This window comes from Trachinotus anak, unplaced genomic scaffold (assembly GCF_046630095.1).
Source record: "Trachinotus anak isolate AG129_WGS33_773 ecotype Australia unplaced genomic scaffold, CSIRO_AGI_Tana_v1 ptg000019l, whole genome shotgun sequence".
Classification (NCBI taxonomy): Eukaryota; Metazoa; Chordata; class Actinopteri; order Carangiformes; family Carangidae; genus Trachinotus; species Trachinotus anak.
This window is the reverse complement of record NW_027273870.1, coordinates 4,644,865-4,670,284: the sequence shown is the minus strand read 5'-3', so window position 1 is coordinate 4,670,284 and position 25,420 is coordinate 4,644,865. Positions and strand designations below refer to the sequence as shown.

At 42.1% G+C, this 25,420-nt stretch overlaps 2 protein-coding genes across 5 annotated transcripts; both read left to right on the top strand.

The window, feature by feature from the left end:
• The first annotated feature begins 11,018 nt into the window (after positions 1-11,018).
• Positions 11,019-14,316, top strand: LOC139636538 (tubulin beta-4B chain-like). Its single transcript, XM_071504687.1, has 5 exons — positions 11,019-11,275; positions 12,248-12,356; positions 12,437-12,547; positions 12,756-13,000; positions 13,088-14,316. The coding sequence occupies exons 1-5, from the start codon at positions 11,219-11,221 to the stop codon at positions 13,898-13,900; spliced, it is 1,335 nt and encodes a 444-aa protein (XP_071360788.1). The 5' UTR covers positions 11,019-11,218; the 3' UTR covers positions 13,901-14,316.
• A 903-nt stretch (positions 14,317-15,219) lies between these two features.
• On the top strand, positions 15,220-25,390 carry dennd1c (DENN domain containing 1C). 4 transcript variants are annotated; one of them, XM_071504517.1, is made up of 23 exons: positions 15,237-15,402; positions 15,933-15,997; positions 16,659-16,702; positions 17,423-17,472; positions 17,563-17,682; positions 17,803-17,872; positions 17,956-18,036; positions 18,128-18,193; positions 19,096-19,149; positions 19,296-19,406; positions 19,744-19,844; positions 19,930-19,975; positions 20,095-20,196; positions 20,601-20,726; positions 20,930-21,031; positions 21,374-21,464; positions 21,587-21,627; positions 21,726-21,776; positions 21,876-21,923; positions 22,028-22,135; positions 22,406-22,488; positions 23,333-23,546; positions 23,629-25,390. In XM_071504517.1, exons 1-23 carry the CDS (start codon positions 15,386-15,388, stop codon positions 24,625-24,627), a joined length of 2,790 nt encoding a protein of 929 aa, XP_071360618.1. In that variant the 5' UTR covers positions 15,237-15,385; the 3' UTR covers positions 24,628-25,390. The 4 variants fall into 4 exon arrangements, with proteins under 4 accessions (XP_071360620.1, XP_071360618.1, XP_071360617.1 ...); XM_071504516.1 differs by having other exon boundaries at positions 15,933-16,039; XM_071504519.1 differs by lacking the exon at positions 18,128-18,193 and having other exon boundaries at positions 15,220-15,402.
• Positions 25,391-25,420: the final 30 nt, after the last annotated feature.

The following is a 25,420-nucleotide window of genomic DNA, read 5'->3' as shown; positions in this document are numbered from 1 at the left end:
TTGTAATATTCATTAGACAGTAACACATTATGCTACTTAATAAATATCAATTTTATTATTATAAATAAATATATTATTTTACAAAGTAAATTTGATTACCTCTGGCTTTAAAAAGTAGCAGTACAATTAATAATTGTATTGCAATTACTAATCCAAGTATTGTTCCCATATTTGAGGGATCAGCTTATGTTCTTTTGGTTTGTGCTCTGATGAGAGACAACAGACAACAGGCAGTAAGTCTACTTTTGATGATCAGACAGCCAACTCACAAAAATGGAATAGATTATTGTGTGAATGATGAATATGCGCAGTGTTGATGTTTGGCATTTAGGTTCTCACTTTATCGCAATCCACAAAAAGGTAGACTACAGTAGACCTACAGGTGGATGTTGGTTGGAGGTTAAATGACGTCACGTCTGGGCTAGCCTTTGTTCCACCAGCTTCTTTCATTGTGTGTTTCGAAGGTTCACTTTCCATGTTCAAGTCAAATCGGCATCCACTATAGCAGCTGAAACCTTGGGACTAAAACAAAGGTGAACAACAAACAACGGTTTCGGCTCTGAATGTGAAGTGCAGCAGCAGCATGTGCCTGGCAGGAAAAGCGTGATCAGAGTACAGAGGACACAGGACTGCCAACTCTCACGCTTTGAGACACGCAATTAACACAGATCTCATGCCCTCATGGCACACATGCCTTCTCTCATGGTAGCTTCATCTTGACTTTCTCCGATTTGAAGCGAGGGAACAGGAGTGTGCACAGCAACATGACTGTGGACATACTGTAGGTGGTGGTAACGTGCCAAATTGCGTATAATCTGCCAGTCAATTAGATCAATGATGACTGCTTCAAACTGGAAAAAGACCCAGAAGAAGAAGAGCAAGGTTGGAGCAAATAAGAAAACATTTTTTGGAAGATGGTAAATCCTAGTCAGTGTCAGTCTTTATGAGTTAATTTAATGCTACTTGGGATCTGTTGGTGTGAAAGTTGTAGAGCAAGGTTGGCAAAGTTTTAGGAGCGTTTATTTACATTCTTTGATAGACTGAACAAGACTAGGTGAAAACTTTGTCTCTCACACAGAGGACTGCCTCCGTTCACAGGAGGAGCGAGGGTGGAGGTTGACCTTTACTTTGTGGAGAGGTAAAAATTTATATATTAGTTTCTTCTAAAAAAGTAACACTAATTTCTTAAGATTAATAAGAAAAAAATCTCTTACTCTACCCTTTACTTTTTTTAGAGTTCACCGTTGACAAGGGAATGACTTACATCCCTGAAATTACATCCTACACTATATAGAAAACCTACTGATCTAAATTCCCTGTTGAACGATGGATCCTTTCATCTCCACCAGTGTAATATCATATATGGCCAAATTCAGAGGAGGAGATTATGTCAATAAATTACCTCAGATAGAAACTTTTTGGAGTTTTAAATTTGATGATTTGGTGTATCCAGGTTTTACAGAGGAAATAGATTTCAGACCTTTCTTGTTAACTGACTTACCTTTCATTATTGTTTAAAAATGGTTGGTACACTTTTATTGCAAAATTTTATTGAACATTATCATGATGGTAACTAATAATCTTCTTGTCTGTATAGCCTACTTGTAATGCTGGTGAGATCTGTCTATACTGTGGAATCATGACTCTCTACTCTGGTTTACTTCTCTTTCCAACCACGCCCGGAGGAAGACTGAGTGGTGGTGGTTGAAACCAGTCAGCGTTTTTTTCCTCATTTTTTGGATTTCTTGTTATATATTTTACTCTGAAATGCCCTAACACAATAAAGGCATTTTAACTATATCCTTGGCTCTGTGGAAGTGTGCCTGAAGTAAACCCAGCAGCTTCCTTTTGTCTATAGCAACAACTCAGTTTCATCTGACTCTTTGAAGTGTATCTCATATGCAGTGATTTGCTTCTCTTTAAGAAAAAAATGCCAACCTTCTCTGTTACCACAGCCCAAAGGAACATCATGCATTGGGGAAGGAGTTTCTCGACTATCACACAATGCTTTTGCCTAGCTTGGCGGCATGTATTTATTGTGCAACTTACCCTGTTGTTAATGTTTTCCAGGTGGCAGGGGTGGGCAGGTTTGTGAGACTCTCCACCATTGCAAAACTGGTATCAGCCCTGCCCATTGCTGATGCAGAGCATGTGTTTTCTTTGGTGGGACTGAATAAAACAAAAACAAGAAACAGCCTAGCCCTGGAGGGAACACTGTCATCTTTAATGACTATTAAGATGGCAGACTTGGAGCCATGCTTCAAGTGGGAGCCATGCGCATCACTGATCAAGGCTGCAAAATCAGCTACCAGCGCTCAAAACAGAGCACATGTGAATATGTGAGTTTTAGTGGGTTTTTGGACAGTTTCAAGAAGAAATGTTTGAGCTGTTGAGAGATGTATGAAATGAAGGAAAATGTTAATATGTCACTGTTAATGTTTATATAAACACTTTGTCAAGTCAAATATTTTGACACTGTAGACTTCTCGTGATGGAAGGTTTTTTTTTTCTTTGTTTGTTTTTTCCATTTGGCCTCATGCCCCCCACCCCCCAAAATAAATCTCACTCCAAGCTGAACTCAAAAGTTGGCAGCCCTGTACAGACAGCTTAAGTACACAAGTAGCATGGCTAAAAGGAGGATTTAAGGAGGATGATATTTCGGCTAATTGACTTATAACAATATCTTTAGTTGTGATGTCATCCACACTTCTGTTGATGCGTTTCCTGCTTCCAAGAAGATGACGTCCTCAGTCCCCCTTCAAACTTCTGATTAGCTCAAACAGGGAAACAGCCACCGGTGAACATTAAGAGCAGATCTACTGGAATCCCTGAAAAACTTAAGTTAAAGGCAGCAATTCATAGATCTAGAAACCAGTGGCGTGCAGTGAATTTTACAGATAGGCAAGCAGAACTGAGCAGCCAACCAGTGTTGTTAATCTTTCTGGCTCATAGTCTGGACAGTAGTAGGGCAGCACAGGGGAGGAGCAGGAACTTCCGTCTTGAGGAGTTGTGGCATTTATTTACTGACACACCGCTACGTTCACAGCTACACTGCCTACTTCTAACTAGCTAACTCTCTGCTCCGGTCGCTAGCATCATCGCTCTCTCTCTCTCTTTTTCTCTCTCTCGCCCGCTACACATACAGCCTACATACTGAGCTATTCCTGAAAGGTGCTGCTCTCCTCCTGTAACAATATTCTGTCTCAAAATTCCAGGATTGGCCACAATGCGCAGACCTCCAAATTAACCTGCTGTCCTCTCTACTTGACAAGCCCCAGACTTTGTGAACGGGACACAGTCACACCCATGAAAATGACAGAAACAACAGATGCAACGGCTGGAAGTCAAACTAGCTTGCAGCCTTCTGCCACCACAATAAGCAGTAAATTACATCATGAATGTAAACAGGCAACAGATCCTTTATGGGACAGAAAGCTGTTCTGAGATCAGATTTAAGGAGAGATATACTCCACGTCAGTATAGTTTCTAACTGATGTAAAGCTTTAGCTTTAACTTGGCAAGCACTGCTTGCCTTGCTTGCCCTGATGGCACGCCACTTCTAGAAACAAAGCTAAGTTTACCTTTAGTTCAGCCTAAACACTTACAAATGTGTACCTAACTCAAAAAATGACTTTGTTTTTCTATGATGGGTCAAAAGAAAGCACCATTATGTGACTGTTATTGACTGATATTATCTTTGAGTGTGTTAGGCTGAGTTCAAACCTCATCTCTACATTATGAAAAGGAAAATGTGACAAATCATGATCTGAATGCAGAGAACATCCCCAGCAATTACTCTTCTGCCAAAATGTGTTGATTGAAGCACCCCATTTAAAGTTTGTTAATTAGCATTGTCCTTAAGTGTTTTATTCCTTTTGTTTTTCTCTCAGGTGTGACTGACTTAGAGGCAACGTGACTTGTCATCAGTCTCAGGGCTCAGTCTAGCTCTCCACTCTTGTTATTGTTGATACGAGCTGAATTATTCAACTGAACACATGTTATTTTAGGTTTCTGAGCAGCAGCGTTCATTCTGGCAGCTTCTTACAATTCTTCAGATGATTGAGTTTGGATAACCTCCACTGCAACCGACCACAGTGTCAATGGCAAATAGATTTCGTAACATTTTTTTTCCAACTGTGTCTGCTCACATAGCAACTGCAGATTCAAGTGACCAGATGTTTGTGAGACAGCAGTTGGATCTGATGGTGCAAACTGGCTTCTTCCTTTAGCTTATGCTTCTTCTTTTTTTTTTTTGAGGTGGATGGTGGTGATTCATTTTTTTAAAAGTTTTGTGATGAAGAAGAATGATGAAGAATCACCAGCAGTAATAAATCAATGAGATGATAGATGACATAAGGAAACAACTTGAAAGCTGTCGAAACGGTATTTGCTCACAAAAGAAAAGGGTCCAGGGTTGAAAGGAAATGGTAATTAATGTCATATTTGTGGAAAAAATAAAATATTAAGTATAATCGCTTAAACGTACCTACCTTCTTTGCATCTATGCATGCTTTTTAAAAAAAAAAAAAAAAAAAACATTTTATATCATTAAGCACAGAGGTTAGCCATTTTTAAACCAAATTACAAAGTCAAAAGGAATTTTTTTTTTTTTAAACTACAAGTGAAACTCACTCAAAAGAACAGTTCAAAATTTTGCAAAATACACTTATGCCTGTGTATATATGCACAAAAGGCCATTAACACAAACAAACACAGAAAAAAAGTGAGAAAGATGGTGTGTTTACTTTATCAGCACGTCGGGGCATGGCCTGAACAAAAGCCCTCATATTTTTGCCACACAATACTCCACAATACACAACACACACACACACCCATCAGCACCTCTAAAGCTCACCAATTAACATTTTATACCTCATTTTCATACTAATAAAAGCCAAATTTGTGATTTAACAGGGGCTTGTGTATTTCTTTTGCAGGTGCAGAAATTCTTGGAAGTACTCACAGTGAACGCACAGTGACAGTCCTACAAGTGGTATCAAGCTTTTCAAGGCAGTAAACCACTGAATTTCTATGCATGCAACGATTTAGCATCAAAGCTAAAATAATTATCTAACAGGTTACAAAGTGAGTATGTACTGTAGGTCTTTTTAAATAATGAAACCCTTCGTGATGTTTTTAAAACAACCTGCCTATTTGAAACAACCCACATTATTTTGAAGGCTGTTCGATCTAGGTTTGGTCTTTCTGTGAGTCGCCTTGTTTAATGCTGCAGGCTATTGATCACCTGCTGAATAATTAATGTGGCTGTGCAGAAATAATAGAGAAATGCCATTTTGAAGTCTGAGCTTTGGAAATTTGAAATCTATGTGTATGTGTTGCTAATCTGCGCATGTACACACATGTGTGCATGTGAGTTTGTGTGATTAACTGTTTTTTCTGCCATTAAAAGGATTGTGCACACTGTCACCACACGTCTTCACAGCCCGTCACAACGACTGGAGTCACATGTTTTTCTCAGTGATAAGCCCGCAGATGATTTGAAAGCTTTGGTTTGTAGTCTTTGAGGGAGAGAAAGACTGAAAAAGAGAGAAGGAAGGAGTTTGAGGAAGCAACACAAGACAGGCTGAAGTGACGTTTGTATTCTGTATAAACATAACTGCTCCCTTAGGACATATTTCATGCATTAATTCCATCTAGTAGCTTTCGGCTTTGTTTATTTTGATATTAATGTAACTGTTTTTGCTTTCTTAATGTCTGTAATTATGATAATGAGTATGGCAGTGTATGTGTATGTGCCAGTGGGCCAAATCATAATATGCATGTAAGTGTGAATTTCATTTATGATTTTTTTTTTTTTTAAAAAGCTCTGTTCTAAGTAACTCTATCAGACCAGACATGACAAGCATTTTATCTCAAAGCATATGCCAAGAAACACTGCAGATTGCTTTGCTCATATTTGCACATCTGTGTAATGCTGTCAAAAGACAGAGACGCTTTAGCTCAAGAGATGTGGGCATTGTGAGATGACTCAGTGAAGCAGTTAGCGAGGAAGAACCAAAAATAAAGTTGCATTAAGCCGAGCATATTACAAAATATGGGACTAATTCTACAAGGGTTTTGCATGTTTTTTGTTTTCTCTCAGGTGCTCCACTTTCCTCCCATAATCCGATGACACGGGGATTTCAGACTGATCTTAAAAAGAAGCAGGGATGAAGGAATCCTCACCGCAAGAACTGAAAGAAAGCCCTGTGAAGTTTGTGATTGCTCCCACATTTATTATTCTTTTAATGTTTCTTTCAGGTTTGTTACAGCTACTAAATACCATAATGTACATTATGTACTCAGCATCAAATGGATGTTTGAGAGCAATCATTCAAGACTATCTACATAGTTATAGTAAAAATATCCAAGATCCAATCAACATTATGATGTCTGTGTGTGATAATGAACTTGTCATATGAGTGATAGTGTCATAGCTCTCGTGATCACTCCTCTACCCCCCTGCTTGTAAATTTTTATCTACTTTAAGGTAATAAAACTATGTCCTGCATTTACATATAGGACCCACAAGTCTTCAAGCACACCCAAGGCAACTTTGTGACCAATATGACCGAACCATCAAACGCATAATGTCCTTGTTTACACAGAGTCAGAGCTGTGAGATTAATGACTCTTGACTTCACTTCTTTTATATAAACTATACTGATACTGCAGATAATATGTTTATTGTTCCATTTTGCGAAAGATGATAAAATCTTCTTTTGGACATATTTGTGCAAAATAGTGTCTAGTGTTCACCATGGCAGCAGCTGATATTTGAAAGCTGGCATTGCTAGGAGACATGCTGTCAGCTTCCACGGTGCTCTACTGACTGACGCACGATCCAGTTGAAATGTTGATGGGACTTCTCTTTGACAAGCACACACAGTGTTGGTAATGTACCATTAGTAATTTATGACATCTGTCCCTTCATAACATTTAACATTTGAGAGGAAGCTTCACTCAGTTAAGTTTCTATTCCACGCAGTCACAGAGTGCTCAAATCACAGACAATACAAAGTCTCACAATCAAAAAACCATAATCATAATCATATTGCAATATCAGTATACATTGTGATATAATATATTTGGAGCCAGACAGGAAATTCTCTTTCTTGAAATACCTGAAGCATCAAGTTTCACCACACTGATGCAAAGCTCCTTTAAATCCAGCATGGCCATAAAGCAGACCTGCTCACTGACTTGCAGCATTGCCCACGATGGCCTCGTATACCAGAACATATTAAAAGGAAAGTTACCAGCAAAATTTCAGTCATCTCATGCTACATATCACCATACTACTTAAACTTAATGCAGCCTGTAACTCACAGTCTGACTGAGTTCAGATAGCACTTTTCATTTGTGAATGCTGGCCCTTTTGTTATTGTTTGAATGTAACACCTTTTACATTTATTCATTTTGATTTATTTTGATTTATCTTAATCCTCGTGAGAGAAAACTGTGAAGCTGAGATGAATGACAGAATGAAGCTTCTGCTCCACTAATTCATGTATTACTTATTTCTTATTAACCTATAACAGCAGCAGTGATTTACTGGGTGTGAATACCAACTCAAGATAAACACAGAATCGCTGCAATAAAACAGATACGTTTTTTTATCTTTATGATACTGTGTGTAAATTATAAGTTGTATTAAACAGAGAATTGAGTTGTCCTTCTTCCTCCGCTCCACCAGTCTTTACTTTGTCCTTCTGCGACCCCATTTTTACTTTTAAAGTCTTTTTCTCTGCTTTTTCTTCATTTTCTGTGTGTGTGTGTGGACACTTGTACTTGTATGTGTGCGTCCTTTCAAAGTGCTGAGTACCCTCTTCAGTGATAGGTGTTTCCGACAGAGAGGGTGGTTTTATGACCCTTCTTAATGAGAGGGAATCTATCTGCCAGCCCTTGCATAAAATGACAAACTGCCGGTCGAGCGTTCCCCTCAGTGTAACGTATTTGAATTACCACAAAATTTATGAGCAGTAAGAATGCTTAAGGAAGTGTGTGTGTGTGTTTTTCAAGTGTGGAATCTTAACAAAGCGTACTGGGAGGAAAGGCTGGGTTAGACTGGACAGTTGTAGAGCAGGAGATGCAGGGAGGATGGTCACAGTGGTGATGTGGGAGGTGAGACTGTGAGAGAAAGACAAATGTGATACTATAGGAGAACGTGACCTGAGGTGTTGAGGGTTTGATGGAGCACTTTGAACATACGACATCAGGATATGTTCTTAAAGAAGGACAAAATGCTGTGCACACTTCATATCCTCCCAAGGAAAGAACAAAAAAAAAGGTAATTTCAGCAGTGAATGTCAGGTGTGTGTGTGTGCATGCATGTGTGTGCGGGTGTGTTAGTCTTGAATTGCTCCACTATCCCTCCTCAGGCATTCAGAAGTCTGTGAAAACTTAATGTGCCCCTAAAAAAACGATAAACATCAGTATATTAAAAAAGGAAAATGAGAGAACAGGTAAGACTCAGTTAGAGGCTGTGCTTTTCATCTTTTATAAGTAGGCCTAAAACAGCCTTACTGTCTGCTCCATATGTGATTCTGATTGTGTTTCAGCATTGGACATAATTCACAAGGCAAACAAAAGGAATTCCCAGTTAGCATATTGAAATGTACATAGTGCAGAGATGGATGTGCGAAGCCAAAAAAAGAACTGTGCTTGTTATAGCCTGTGTTTAGAGACCATTCATCAGTTTTTCATCAGAATATTGTGTTGTTACTATGTTGTGCAAAAACGAGGAGCAAGGCACAGTGACGCTGCCACGGACAGGAGGCGAGAGGGCGCTCAGCTAAACAACAATAGATCTCTACTGCCCCTCTGTGGTTATCAGATGTAACTACAGTGATCATGGCTGGACACACACACGGCACACACACACCCACACACATTCATACATACTGCATATATAGAATTGAATTGATGCAGCTTTAATAATAATGATAAAACTTAATACTTTCAAACAAGATGTGCACACCAAACCCACATCATGCCTTAGAGAGCACTTTAAACCTCATTCAACAAGTTATACTACTTCTATGTGGAGCTTTAAGAAATCTTATACTTCATTTTTTTTACTTTATTGGTATTTTTTATGACCCAGCATACCCTTAGTAATCCTTTCTCTATATTTAAACTAATGAATGATCAGTTATAAGAATGAAAAAACAAACACAGCTGCCTATTGACTCAGACTGATGTTGTTTGTGTTACGTGTCTCAGGCTCTGGGTGCAATACTGACAGGCTACTGTGCAGTCACTGACCGGTGGGCCTCGGGGACAATTCAATAAAAACAAATCTAACCATAATGTGTACCAGTTTATAGCACAGTGTGGCATAGTATAAATCCAGATTACGATCATTTGTGATTGGATTTCACGATTAACTTGCCTTTGATGTTTTCTTTGGAAAAGACTGACTGCTGCAAGAAGAAGGAATGCCATCCCATTTGCAGACTATCACACTCTGCTTCCTTCCTTGCTCCCTTCCAGGCTCTGTTTTCAAGCTTCCTGTCTCTACAGGCAACAGCACAAACAAAATAACAAGCTTCTTCCCAGTGATGAACAACATTTAAATGGGTTTTTGCAAGCAAAATGTTCTTTATTTTTTCTGCAAGGAGCCCTGGCATAAACCCTTTTAGCTTTAGATACAGACACATGTCGAGTCATAGGACCAAGTTTGTTTGATGAACACTGAAACTGGGCATGTTGGGACCCAGCATCAGTTTTGGTTGATCCATGGATCGTATCTCTGTTCCAGCGAAACACCTTTTCCCAAAAGCAGAGTAAGACTCAAAACTGATGAGTGTGTGTAAACAAAGGCCACTTATACAGATACATTCATGTATCACTGCAGTACAAGCAGCAGAGGTAACAGATAAATAACTGTTTAAAGTGAATAAATGCAGTAGAATAAGAATACAGGGGTCCTGTCTGTCCCCATGGGTTAAAAAGTAGTCAGCAGGTTTCAGGGCATTTTCCTATCACGCCTGTTTCCTCTGGAATAGCCTCCCTGCTGACATTAGACCATCTGACATTGTTATTAAGCCTTACAACTCATTTTTGCCTCAACTTTCAGTTAGTGGCTTATTCTTTTACTACTTCAGGCCTTGAACCTGTCACTGGGGTCCTTCCACTGGTTGGCCTCAGTCTCTATATCTGTGCCTGTTTTTAAATGTTTAGTGTCCTGCCTGTATGTTTGTTACCTTTCTCCTGTAGGTGCAAACAGTGTCTGCCTCCTGTGTGTTGTGTAGGAGAGGAGTTTGTGTGGCTTTAGTCTGTTTTGCAACACATCCAAGTTGCTCTATGTCCTCCCAGTTCCAAATCCTTTATGTTAGTCTATATCTATATTTTTTTACAGTTTATCTATGATTTTCTCATCCTACTGTAATTGTACTATCTTGCTCTGTTTACACAGCATCTGTCTGTCCTGGAAGTGCAAGTGCCTCCTTCCTGAAGTTGTAGTTTTTCTCCCGTTAAAGGGGTTGAGGGGGTTTTGGGGGGAGTTTTTCCTTGCGTCTACAGGCAGATGGGTGTTGTGCAGATTCTTAAAGCTGCTTGAGACACATTTGCAACTTGTGATGCTGGGCTATATAAATGAAACTGACTTGGCTATTATTGATACTGAGGCAAAACTCCCCATCAGTGCTAGTCCCTGCATGCCATGGACTAGCACTCATGCCAACATTATTCCATTACCCAGGAATGACAAATTAAAAACCCCACCCTGACACACATAAGCCTCACATTACAACATTACAACTGCACCATGCAATGTAACATGCTGGAGTCTTTATAACACTGCGTTTTAAGCATCCGCAGCCTGCACACACTTCTCCCTAATGACAGTGAACCCAGGCGATACACCGGGTGCGGGCCGGTGGCTCTGCGGCGCCGGTGGCTCGCTCGGTCCGGAGAATTTTCCGGCCGTGCCCGGTTCCCGTTGCCATGGAGATGACGTCATGCTGCAGCACCGGGAGGAACGGCGCAGTCGCGGACCGGGGGGGGGGGGGGGCAGGGCGAGACAGACAGACAGAGAGCCTCCAACGCAGCCGCAGCTCCTCCGCCATTCAGCCAGACTGTAGACTGAGCCGGGAGGGCCAGGACGGAACCGCCGCCAGAACCGGAGCCCGTCGTCAGCTTCCTCTCCAGTGCCCCCCCCCCCGCTTCCAGCAGCAGCAGCTCTCCGTGAGACCCCCCACACCGCAGCGACAACATGCGTGAGATAGTGCACCTGCAGGCCGGGCAGTGCGGGAACCAGATCGGAGCGAAGGTACGAAAACACGCCGGCGTCCGGCCGACCTGGTAACTAATGTGACCGGTTTGTTCCTGTGCCTACGTGTCCGCTGTGAAGAGGGCCCGCTGCCCGCAGGAAACACTAAATGGGTCAACATAGTGGAGTGGGAAGTGTTGTATAAGACTGTGGTGAGGGCAGCGTACAATAGCATCCTTCAGGATGGGCGGTGGCGACCGGAGACATCCCCGCTGCTGCCACTTGATGCCCTTTACCGAGCCACTGTCACGGAGCGGGGCTGCGAGGTAGTGGGTGTGTGTGTGTGTGTATCAGGGGATATTGATTTATCTGCTGCAATCAAAAGGGTTTTGACAGGGAATTAGTGAATGAACAGACGACACTCCTGCGTGTGTGTGTGTGTGTGTGTGTGTGTTGGGGGGGTGCAGAGAGAGAGGGGTGTGGCTCAGAATGCACTGGAACGCAGCCTCGCAGTTTTCAACACACATGAGATCATGATCAATTAGAATAATAAGTAGTGTTTTATGACAGTCCCTGCATCACATAACGGGAATGGCATTAGCCTCGTTTCAGATGGTGGATCAACCCACTCTTTGAGGGGATCTGGGAGGTTGTTCTTGGTCTACGAAATAGAGAAAAGAGGTTTTTGTCTGAGTCCAAAATCCAAAGGCTGAATTTGCGGTTATGTAAAAGTGGCAAATCCTCACATTTGAGAAGCTGGTACTGTAAAACAGTGCCTTACAAAGACTTAAATTATTCTCCTATCATCAGATTTGCTGTCAGTTAGTTTTCTTTCGAAAACCAACTGCTGAATTGAAAGCTTCAGCCCTATAATACTCATTTGGCGAGGCTGCTGTGGCTCAGCACAGTTTAAAGAGAAGGCCGTTTACTGTACATTCCTGTGTTGAAATGTCAGTGGTTAAATACAGACTGTGTTATACAAGTTTTTATTAACGTGACTCTGCCTAATCTCCCCCATCGACCCGTCTGTAGTTCTGGGAGGTGATCAGTGATGAGCACGGCATCGACCCAACTGGAACCTATCATGGAGACAGCGACCTGCAGCTGGACAGAATCAATGTCTACTATAATGAGGCTTCAGGTTAGGACTGCTAAAACCGTGAGCTTTAAATATTCTGTCTTTTCTAATAAATAGTTTTGACACATGCATTTGTGTTCAAGGTGGGAAGTATGTGCCTAGGGCCATCCTCGTGGATCTGGAGCCAGGCACTATGGACTCTGTCCGCTCTGGCCCCTTCGGACAGATCTTCAGACCTGACAACTTTGTGTTTGGTACGTACAATCAGTCACACACACGCACACACGTTGGTTATTACACAGGAAAAGATTCACTCGCATTGATGATCAGCATATTAGCGATGATTGCTGCAGTTCATGTGAAGAAGCAGTTTAGTTTAAAAGATAAAGTAAGAGCCTTTCGGCTCGATTAAAAAGGTTGAATATTTGCAAGGGTAGATTGTAATTAATCCTTTCCTTTCAGGCCAGAGTGGAGCAGGTAACAACTGGGCCAAGGGCCACTACACAGAGGGAGCTGAGCTGGTCGACTCCGTCCTGGATGTGGTGAGGAAGGAGGCTGAGAGCTGCGACTGCCTCCAGGGTTTCCAGCTCACGCACTCCCTGGGCGGTGGCACCGGCTCTGGCATGGGAACTCTGCTCATCAGCAAGATCCGAGAGGAGTACCCCGATCGTATCATGAACACCTTCAGCGTTGTGCCCTCTCCTAAGGTGCAGTGATTATGTCACACTTCTTTTTGGTATTTTTCTTCTTCTCTGGCTCTTCGTCTCCCTGACCTTTGTACATTCTGCCTCCAGGTGTCCGATACAGTGGTGGAGCCCTACAACGCCACCCTGTCTGTCCACCAGCTGGTCGAGAACACAGACGAGACATACTGCATCGACAACGAGGCTCTGTATGACATCTGTTTCCGCACCCTCAAGCTCACCACACCCACTTACGGAGACCTCAACCACCTGGTCTCTGCCACCATGAGCGGGGTGACAACTTGCCTGCGCTTCCCCGGCCAGCTCAACGCTGACCTCCGCAAACTGGCCGTCAACATGGTGCCCTTCCCCCGTCTGCACTTCTTCATGCCCGGCTTCGCCCCTCTGACCAGCCGGGGGAGCCAGCAGTACAGAGCCCTCTCTGTGCCTGAACTCACTCAGCAGATGTTTGACGCCAAGAACATGATGGCCGCCTGCGACCCGCGCCACGGCCGCTATCTGACCGTGGCCGCCGTGTTCCGTGGCCGCATGTCCATGAAGGAGGTGGACGAGCAGATGCTGAATGTGCAGAACAAGAACAGCAGCTACTTCGTGGAGTGGATCCCCAACAATGTCAAGACGGCCGTGTGCGACATCCCGCCCCGTGGGCTCAAGATGGCGGCCACCTTCATCGGCAACAGCACGGCCATCCAGGAGCTGTTCAAGCGCATCTCCGAGCAGTTCACCGCCATGTTCCGCCGCAAGGCCTTCCTCCACTGGTACACCGGCGAGGGCATGGATGAGATGGAGTTCACTGAGGCGGAGAGCAACATGAACGACTTGGTGTCCGAGTACCAGCAGTATCAGGACGCCACAGCTGAGGAGGGAGAGTTTGAGGAGGAGGGAGAGGAGGAGGTGGCCTAAGGCTAAAACCACTCATCATTCCTCCACTGCACTCATCATAACTCCATCCAACCATCCATCCACTGATTTCAGCCCTGCTCTGCTCTCGTTCTCTCTGATTTTTATCTCCCAGCTCTCTCTGCCCCCGTGTTGCTTCTGTTTCCTCCTCTCTCTGCCTCTCCTCTCTCTTCTCTCTCCTCCACCCAGAGCAGGATTCACAACACTACAGTGACTCTCCCATCTCAGTGATCATGTAGAGGTAGCTAACACAAGTGTGATTGTGGTCTTTTGTCAGTAGCCTTCTGTTAATGTTCATTTGTTGTCATCAGTCACTTAGTTCCATACCCGGGCCAAGTATCTAATAAAACTGTTCAACTCACCAAAATTTGATCACTTGTCTGATTTGGCATTGATTGAAATAAACTTGTGGAAAAATATCCTTTTGTTTTTGTAACTGAAGTTCTTCTTACGTTTCAATACGTTTTAAATTTATATACCAGCAAATCAAGGAGATGAAGACAGTTTAAAAGTTATGCAAGTAAAGCTCACTCTGTAAACCTTTGTGATAAACCTTTCCAGAATTACACTACTCTTGAATGAAATGGCCCAAACACTGTATCAGCAACTTTTGAGGATTTTACCCTGGATGTCACAGCATGAAGCAAACCAAAATGGAGACCTGCATCGTCTAGAGATTAAACAGTGTTGCTTGAACACCACAAGGAGGCAGTGTGAGATCTGTGGGTTTCTCTGAGCAGGATGTGGACACCTGGTTGTCTCGTTTCCACTACAAAACCTATTATAATATAAATGCCTATCCTGTCTATTTGAGCAATAACTGAACAGCTGTCCATGTAGGCTATATGAGATGTTCTCAAACAAAAGCATGTCTGTCTGTGTAACTCAAACAATAAACAGATCCTAAATGTCAGCTCCAGTGTTCTCGGCACATTACAAAAAGATTCATAAATTGTGGACACCATTTGTTTCGTGTGTTTATTAATGACTGCTCTTTAAATAATAGATTATCTGGCAATGGTTCTAATGTAGAGATAAAAAATGAAACCAAGGGCAGAGGAAAAAAAGGGGTTTTCTTTTTTGAATGTGAATAACACTGAGGTCACAGAAATGCTGTTCCTGCAACTTGATTATTCCTGCAGCTGCTCACGCAGATACATACATGTAGATTTTAAAAAATAATAGTTATATGCTTAGCAAAGGACAAGCAAAGGGAAGTGAATAAGAGTGAACACGAATAAGAATTAGAGAGGTGGTCTTACAACAGACGTCATGCACACATTGACACAACACACATAATGAGACAAATCAGGAAGTGTTCTGTCACTTGGGCGCTGATTGTGCAGAGTGCTGCTTCTGCTGTCATCCGCCTTCGTTTATACCACCGCTACATCAGCAGGTGGGAGGTGGGTGACTGTAATCTCACGCACCTTCTGAAGATCTCTGCCTTCCTGGACAAACACATGGACACAGACACATTCAGACAACATGGGGTCCAGACTGAAGTAAGTTAGTTGTGTCATTTGTGTTTAACTTCCATCATCATCACTCTGCCCGTCAGTCTGTTCTTGCGGTTTTTATTACTTCCTCTCACAACTGCACAGGAAGTTTCCTGCAGCAACACTGTTGCCCTGTATCACTTGCCATGCACTTTATGGTAGACCCATTTGTGTTCAAGGCAGAGCAAAAATCTTTGTTGGTTGCGTACAACCAGCATTTGAATACTTTATTGTGACCACTCTTAACTATCTACCAATCTCTAATGAATATATCCTATTTTATCTCTGTCTTTAAAGGCACACCTGTTGTATATTTACGGAATCTTTTAGGTTTTGTATAATTGGTATAATTGGTATAGATAGATAGATAGATAGATAGATAGATAGATAGATAGATAGATAGATATACATTCAGTAATGTTAACTTACTAGACCCACTGGAATGTGCCAACATTAATGTGACCGTGTTTGGTGGGTAACACACTGTTAACTGTAAATGTAATCTGACATCAGTGTCTGAATCTCTTTCCTGTCAGACAAAACCCTGAGCGAACCTTCTACTGGTTCTTTGAAGCAACTTGCCCTGTAGCCAGAGACAAAGGTGAGGCCTCTGTCTTCTCTCCCAGCAGCGTACCTGGGCCAGGTTTGCAATTACAGTGTTTTCTACTTTGTGTTTCAGCCTCTAAGGAGTACTAGAACTGTGACATCTGCAACAGCACAATTCATATCTGCAGAGCGATTTGTTAGTAAAAGAGAAGTTGATTAAAATCGTTCCTCAAATACTTTCCTGTGACTCTGTTCGTCATCCTCTTCTCATTTTCCTACATGACAGTCCACACCGATCTGACGGTTAACCACCGGCTATGATTGACCTCAAACACAAAAAGCAAAACTAAATAATTTCTGTGTTGTAAAATAGTCAAATGTAAGACTCAGTGTATTTGAAGGTATTTCTGTTCAGCTGAGAGTTGCTCATACTTCCTGTCATGTGATCAGTCCAAACCACACAGCTTGTCTAGTCAGACTTGAACCAGATGCAAAGCATGCTGTGGTAATCTGACAGACACTGAAGGGGTTAAAAAAAACAAACAACACTTTTTATTGTCTTGCTAAATTTATTGAATTTGTCCATTTTATGATTTACTTCACTCATTCACTCATGGACAACAGGCAGGCTTTGCTTCACTGTGTATTCTGTAAAGACAAATACAATAAGAGGTTGTTCGGAGAATAATGTTAATTCATTTGTTTGAACATTACAGATCCTGGTGTACTGTTTCAGTTTCCAGAGGACTTCAGTGATGAGGTAGCATTCATGTCTCCATGCAGCATAATATGTGTGGATATATTGCCACGTTAAAATGATCATAGCAGCTTCTTTTTAGCCACATTAGCAGCATGGCTCTGGGGATTGTGATAACGGTTGATTTGTCGGTACACTACTTTGGTCCACTATGTATAGACTATAATACCTCAACAACTACTCGATGGATTGCCATGAAATCTTTTACTGACATTTGTGGTACCCAGAGGATGAATCCTAATAACACTGGTGATTTGGTGACTTCCTGTAGTGCCACTGTAACATTCACAAGTTTGGTTTTAAGTGAAATCTCTCAACAACTGTTTACATTCCCCTCATGATGAACTGTAACAAAAATTTTAGTTTGCAAAACTAAAATTTCCCATCAACCTTAGTTGTTCCTTGTATTTAGTACCAATTAGTAAATGTCAGCATGCTGTGATATAACAATAAGATGGAGATTGTGATAAAAATTGTACCTGCTAAAAATCAGCACACCCACTCTGTGCATTTCAGTGTTTTGGTGCAGGGTCTTCATCACTGAAACACATTGCTTTTACTCAGTTTTCTTTCACATTTGATTCTTTGTTAGTTGAGCACTTAGTTGGCTGAAGTAGCAACAACACACACCTACAAACTACAACTACTGCCTCACAGAGATGCCAACATGGCTGTAGACACCTGGTCTTTCATTTACACACACAATTATGTCCCACGTTCTAGGAGTCCTGTCAAACATTGCCCAGGTTCTGCTTCCCCTATGACATACAGAGGTGAGTATACAGCCTGGTTTTGCTCTTTACTCCAGCATCTAGCTTGTTTGTTTCTCATACATCCACCTCTCACTACATCCATTTGCTCAGAGTGAGGGATGGAGTTGCCGTGCAGCACTTTACTTTTGTTCTGACTGACCTTGAGGGATGCCAACGCTTCGGCTTCTGTCGTCTCACCAATGGCACAAATACCTGCCTTTGCATACTCAGGTATGTGTGTATTAGGGTGTGTGTTTATGTGAATAGTGAAGGTGTCATTCTCATGCCAAGATAAGCCAATGCCTTCAACAACATGGCCACTCAAACCACTCGTATTCAATTTCAATACAGCTATCTTCCGTGGTTTGAAGTGTTTTACAAGCTTCTCAACAACTTGGCTGATTACCTGTCAAAAGGACAGGTGAGTTTCTGCCGCCTCTGCTCCTGTGTTAGTCTCTAATTCACATTGTATCATTAACATAACGACCACCGTCTTCTCAACAGACCAACGAGATGAAAGCGCTGCTGGCTGCGCTCTACAAGCAGCCCCTACCGCTGGCACCTGGATCCGTCACTCTACAGATGGTAAAGCTCTAATTAGCCAATAAGAACCTGGGGTCATGCTTGACTTAAATGGTTTTCTGTCAGTTGTTAGTGTGTTGTGTTTTTTTCTGAGGGAGAGCAGCTATTGGTCACCACAGAGGTGTCCCATCCTGTTGGACACCCAGAGGGGCAAGAGGGGGTGAGTCCCACAGGAGCTCATGTGTCCTGGAATAACGGCCGAGCAGAGACAGACTAACTCCTGCTGGAAAACGTCAGCTGTCTGTGCTTGATGGCTAAACCTGATGCATGTGGACTAAAACCTTGTCTCTCACCCAAAAGGAAAATTTAACGCGATTAACATCTAACAGTTATTGTGACAATTGGAACAGCTAACCACATGTGTTCATAACCCATGAATAACCCACGATTGTGCTGACAACAAATGTTTTGCCTTATGAGAAATGTCTCCATGTGGCTCTAAGCTACAGCTGTGTGTATTTTGTGGATTTGCATTTCAAGAGTTTCATTCCAAAATAGAAATTCCTCCACTTGACAGGAACATTCAATCATCTAAAGCTACTCTATACCGTGAAAATATATAAAATATTATTAAAGTTGTTATTCATACGATTTCAGCTCTTACTGATGTGGCGATACCCATAGTTACCATGGTAACGACAAGTACAGTTTAATACTACAGGTCCAGGTTGAATCAGCAGTAACTTAATACAAATCTGATATGACGAAAGGCAAGTGAAGGCAAGTTACATCCACTGCAGTAGAGATGTAATTACTCAATGTAAATACAGTCAGAGGTCATTGCAGAAGAAAATGCTAACCGTAAAATGATGTTTGATTGAACGAAAATCTTATGTATTATAACTTTAAGGTTGTGTTACAGTAAGACATAACTGTACATAAGGTCACTGTAGTTTGCATCTAGCACTGAATTTTGGAATGAAAGCCTAAAGTCTGATCCTGTAAACTTCGATGTGTGTATGTCTGTATGGTGCTAAAGGTACTAATCCAGCTGAAAACAAAACACACTTTCATTAAATCCCCTCAGTTTTCTCAGTAGTGTTCTGTTTCGTTTTTGACCAGGTTCCATACTTCATTGCTCCAGACCCCAGAAGTCTCCCTTCCATTCCTGAAAACGTGAGTGTGTTGGATTAAACTGAACTGACTGTTTTTTCTCTTAGGCTATATCCTTTACAAAGCAGGAGGGATTTTATTTGCCTGTTCAAACTGATATGTGTGTGCGTGTGTGTGTGTGCGTGTGTCTGTGTCTGTGGTTTTACCAGAGGAACTTGACAGAGCTGATTGTGGCAGTGGATGTGGGGAACCTGCTCCAGCTCTATGCCAGCATGCTGTTTGAGAGACGCATCCTGATCTTTGCCAGCAAACTCAGCACTGTAAGAAGCACGTCATTCCTCCATTTTGAAGTATTACATTTACTTTATTACATTTCATGTGGATTGACGCATTTTGAAACAGTGACACAAACCTATGCTAAAAGCATATTTGTCTAAGCCCAACTCTTACCCAGAGGACAGAAACCACCTTAGATTCTGCGAAATGCAACCACATGCAAACATAACTCACTGCAACTAGAATAATCTCCTCTGTGCTGTTTTGGAAACACACACTGTCCACTGTGTGTCGCCAATAGCAGACCACACAGGCACGCTTGTGTGTCCTGTGTGTTGTTGCTGTTGTCCGAGACCAACCTCCGTTTTGTACTGTGTGCAGCTGACGTCTTGCGTCCACGCACTCAGTGCTGTGTTATACCCCATGTACTGGCAGCACATCTTCATACCTGTCCTGCCACCCCACCTACTGGACTACTGCTGGTAAGAGGTCTGTCTATACAGCCAGATAGCTGTGCATTGACTTTGCATTCACATGTTGTTGTTTTTTTTTTTTATTTGGTTACAGTGCACCTATGCCTTACCTAATAGGAGTCCACACCAGTCTATCTGAGGTAAATTACTGATTAAAACTATGTCACTCACTCACATTCTACCAAACCTCTGAATCTACCAGATTTGTCCCCACACAAATGGACAATTATTAAAATGTGTCTCTGTGTCTGTCTGACAGAGGGTGAGGAGTCGTGGGTTGGAGGAAGTTGTGATTCTAAATGTGGACACAAACACACTAGAAACCCCCTTTGACGACCTCAAAAGAATACCTTCAGATGTGGTAATAAACAGCCTGAGTAGTTTTGTGTTTTTGTGTCTTTGTATGTGACAACTCGTTCTGGTTTCCTACTCAACACCTTGTTGTTTTGTTAAGGAAAGTGTGACTAGAATGTTATTCAAATGCTTTCTGAGGTGATGGTCTGCAGCACAGAATTAGGTGACACTTGTTAGCACACAAGAACCACAGGAACTAAAATAGGACATAAAAATACACATTCCTTTTTAAACCAATAGCAACCCCCCCATCTCTGTCATTTCAGATAGTTACTCTGTAAATTAATTTTAGCGTCTCCTGTCTCATCTTCACTTGATCAGTTCCAGCTTTTATCATGAATACTGTGCAGCAGTAGCAGTGTAGGAGCCTCTGGATTAATGTCCTATCTGTGATTGTAAATATGTTTCCAGATGTCTGGGCTGAAGGTGTGTTTAAAGCGGCAGGCCGTGTCTCCTGGCTCTGGTGTCTCGCGGGCCTTCCTGAAAGCTCAAGCTCTGCTGTTTGGAGGCTACAGGGACGCACTTCAGGGTCACAAGGTCTGTCACTCTCAGACTGGCTCATTGAGGTTTAAATATTTATATTTTTGATTTAAAAAAAAAACAAAACAAAACAAAAAAAAAAACAGTGGAGTTAATCATTTCTAGTTTGTATTGTTTGCACTTGAATATACATTTAAAACACAGTTCTGATGATTTGTCTTTGTTTGTGCCTGTCTCTCTCTCTCTCTCTCTCTTTGCAGGAGGGTGAAATATGTTTCAGTGAAGAGCTGTTTCTCGATCACAAGTCTCACAGTATGAGGCAGTTCCTACAGTGTGCCATTCACTTACAGTGCTTCAAACAGGTACAGCCCTGCGCCTCATGTAGTTTTCTGCCCCCTGCTGGACAGATAAGTTGTTGGGCAGGGAATTAAAGTGAAACGTTGCAGCTGGTTAATAAATGTGACAGACATCCTTTGATGCAGAATCATAATCTAATGGACAAGTTGTGGCACCTAGTCTGGGTTGTTACTTAGACCTGGTGTTCAGAAATTTCACACGTTTAAAGCCACACTATTGTATCTTGGTTAATAAAGTTCACCTTGTTCATTTGGGATTATACTATTCAAGTGTTACATGAGTTTGCATTTTCATATATCTTGATGAAAAATAAATACAATAAAGTAATAATAATCTTTTTTTTTTAGTTCATTGACGATCGCCTGGATATTCTGAACAACGGGAATGAACCAGATGACCTCTTTGAGGATGAGATCCTGAAGTGTGAAACAACAGCTGGTGTGTGTCTGTATGTGTGTGTGTGTGTGTGTGTGTGTGTGTGTGTGTGTGTGTGTGTTTCTCAAATTTTCTATTACTCACTTATCCTCGTTGTATTCTTGTTTTGTTTTGATTATTTGCAGGAAGAAGCAAATCTTATCAGCAGTTAGTTGGTAATTTAAAGGTAAGTCCTTGGAGTCTTTAATCAAACACTTTCATTTCAACATTTGTTTCCCATCTTGTTAAAAAATTGTAACACAGATGGTTTTGCACTTTTGACAGAAAGGGGGAGGAGCGCTAATCCTCAACATGAAGTCCAAGGCAAACATGAGGGTGAGTACAGGCGGAGGTGTTCTGGCTGAGGGGAGGGCAGGTGAGTTCTGTCTGCAGCACCAAAACAATTCTCTTCATATTCTTTTAAATCTTTCCCAGGCCAAAGGTCTCGCCAAGTCTGGTTTGAAAAACCTGCTGATGCACAAGGTGGGCTCGTGTTTATATGTAGGCATGTGTTTCAGTTGGTGCAAATGCTGCTGTGGTTTTTCTGTAATACTTCTTCCTTGTGCGTGTGCGTGTGTGTGTTGCAGACCCACCATGAAGAACATACCCTTCAGAGAGGGGGGTCAGTGTCACACCGCCGTGTCCAATCTGACTGCCTGCAGAATCGCCTGCCAATCACACAGCACTTTGGGATGGTGAGATCTCTTTCAAAAAACAACCCCACATCTCATTTTCATGCACCGACTGTCAAATCTCATTCATTTTTAATGTCTTAATAAATTGGAGATACCATTCACTTATATTCATGACCTTTACTCTTTTATACCGCTTCTTTGTGCTTTTTTGCACCTTTTGTTGCCCTGTTTCTGTCGCTTCCTTGTGATTCACCCCAACATTTGGCATGTTTGTCGTTGGGATGTTACGTTGCGGTACCTTTGCTTTGTTACCATGTTGCTTCATGTCAGTCACGTCCTCGTCGGCCTGTTAACAAGGTTAGGGCTCCCAGAGACCAGGACAGCTTGACGTACTCTGGAGATACATGGGATGGGTGAGCAATTGTGCAAAGTAACTAAGTACATTGACTAAAGTACTGGACAATTTTAGGTACGTTTACTTTACTTGAATATTTTCATTTTCTGCTGCTTCATACTTTTATTCCATTACATTTCCCATTTCAGAGGGAAATATTGCACTTGTTACTCCATTACATATAGCTAACACTAACCAACCATTTTTTCAAATTAAGAGTTTGCATATGGTGAGCTTATAAAATATGATGTACTGTAACAGATTAAACTACCTGTAGTGGCTATTTGTCCATAATCAAAGTCAAACAAACTTGAAATGAACAGGCCTCTGGATGAATTTAATGCAGGCGAAAGAAGTCCAATGCTCACAAACAATTTATTGTGATTAATTTACCATTAGTGAGTGAGCGAACAAATTACAAAGAAATCACAACTCCTTCTGCTCTCTCTTGCTCTGGTAGAAGAAAAAATATGGGCCCTTCCAGGTCCATGCTGGACCTAAATAAACCTGAGGTGCTGCGGAGCTCTTACAAAACAAAGAACTATCACACACTCAAAATAAAAAAGGAATCATTTATTTTCTCTATAATTCCATCCATAAGTATGACAGTGACAGGAAGTATAACTATTTTGGTCATGGGTTTCAAACACGTTCTGTAATAAAACATCTAATAGCAAAAATGGGGGCCTGTGGTCTAATTTGTGACAATTTAGGGGTCCTTGATGTGAAAAAGTTTGAGAAGCACCGACTTGAGTGCTTCTTCCGACAGTGTGGATGAGACAGAGAAATGGGGAAACTCAGGAAAAAGATAACAACATGCAGTATGTGTTGTGTCATTGTGTGTGTTATCTGTTTGTTATCAGAGCTGTGTCCGGGCCTGCGGCTGAGCCTGGCTCTGAGCTTCTGAAGGATGATGAAGAAGGGGAGGATTCACTGCTGTGTGACCAAGAGGAGATGGATTTGCTTGGGGAGATTTTTGACACACTCAGTTCTCGGAGCGCCCATGACCGTGGTCTGCTGTATGGCACACGCAGCCTGGATTTGTTTGGACCAGACAGTCATGACTACATCACAAAGGTAAGAGGAGGTGGAACTGACACACACACACATGTACAAATGTGATTTCTGGTCTAATATGGGCTGTTGCTGTGTTTTCCAGCGCGGTCCAGCCAACCCCAGCCAGGAGAGCTTGTCTCTGTCCATCAGCGGCAGTGGCAGCCTGCACAGCTGGAATCTGGAAACCACAGAGGAGCTGTCAGACCTGACAGAGGACTCTGATTGGCTGTGCCAGGACACCAGTCTACAAGAGGAGGAGGGGCCAGAGAGTCTGCTGGCAGCATGTGAGATGGGGGAACAAGAAAGGGGACAGAAGGATGACAAAGAGAAACAAGAAGCTGTGAAGGTGGCAATAAATGGGAACCGAGGAGAAGAAATAGACAACGGAAATAACTTTAAGGAAGTGAACTTTGAGGAAGAGAGAGAAAGAGATCAGGAAAAGAGAGTGAGTTTAGGAGAGGAACCTGTGAAAGAAACATTGGAGAAGAAAGAGGATGAAGGGTTAAAAGACAAGAGGGAAGCTGAGAGTAATCAGAGTGAGGAGATAGCTGAGGGACAAGAAACTGAAAGAGAAACAAGTAAAATGCAGAAAGGTGTAGCAAGAGAAGAAGAGGCAAAAGAGAACCAGCAGGAGAGGGACAAAGAGGTGACAGGATCTTTAAACAGCCCGAATCCCCATGATTCCAACACAATGAAGGAGCAGCAAGGAGAAGAGGAGAGAGCCAATCCAGAAACCACAGGTTCTCCAGGGCCTCAGAGCCTCGCTGCTGATCCTAAACCTCCAGCAGCTCAGGAAAAAAGGAGTGAAGAAGTAGTACAGAAAGTGGAGCGAGAGATAAAACAAACTGCCCCTCCTCCTAAAGTACTATCTGCTGTAGCACGCTTCCAGTCCCAGACACCCGGCCAGAGCTTTCAGTCCAGGACCAAAGGCTTGGCTGAACCTGGGAGACCGTGCAACCTGTCGCGGAGCAGGGAGAACACACAAACTCACCCGCCGTGCGACTCAAGTGTATCTGAGGAGAACAACGGCTCAGGGGAGCATGAGGAGAAAAGCCGTCCTCCCATCAAGGTGTCTGAACTTAAAAAGAGATTTGAAGCTTAAAGGACAATGCTGTTAATTTTTTTTAATTTTATTTTATTATTGTCAACATATCGATTGAGGAAGACAAAAAACAGCGCATAAGTCTCTCTTAATACTTTCTGATTCCGCAGCCTGTCTGTGAGTCTAGCAAGTTTGATTTTTGCTCTTGAAGATGTAAAATGGGTCACAGGCAAACAACTGGGCACTGTAATCTTTATGAAATGTTACACAAACTGGAGTAAAGGGTGCATTAATTGTTGCGGCAGCAGGAAGCTACATGTGGGACTGAGTCAGTGTGTTAGCGGCAGTGAAGGAACATGTCACCTGCTGCCACACTGGTTTGTTTCTAATAGTTTTCATGGGATTTGTTGACAATGAGGACAACAAAGAAAAATGGACAGACTTATCCACAAACTGGCTGTCAGGTGACTTTGCAAACATTTAGCAAATATTTAAATGGATTTTTGTTATTTTGAATATTGCATACTTGATGAAAAGACTGGTCAATTGCACTTCGAATTAAGGCAACTAGGCTAAGAAATAATGAATTTTGTAACAGTGAGGACATGGAATGGTTTGCAGATCAGCTACTGTATGATGGCCCATTTATGAGTGAGACTATTCTACAAATGCGTGTGTGTGTGTGTGAGATAGATATGCTCTCCATCAGCTAGTGCCCATCACAAAACTGACAAACTCTGCAGGTAATTACTCAATTTTTGCTAACACAGAACCTGAATAAATAACTTAAGACCTTAATAAACTAAGCATTTTGGACATCAAAGACTTTTCCCCCCTGCCTTCAATGCTCCAC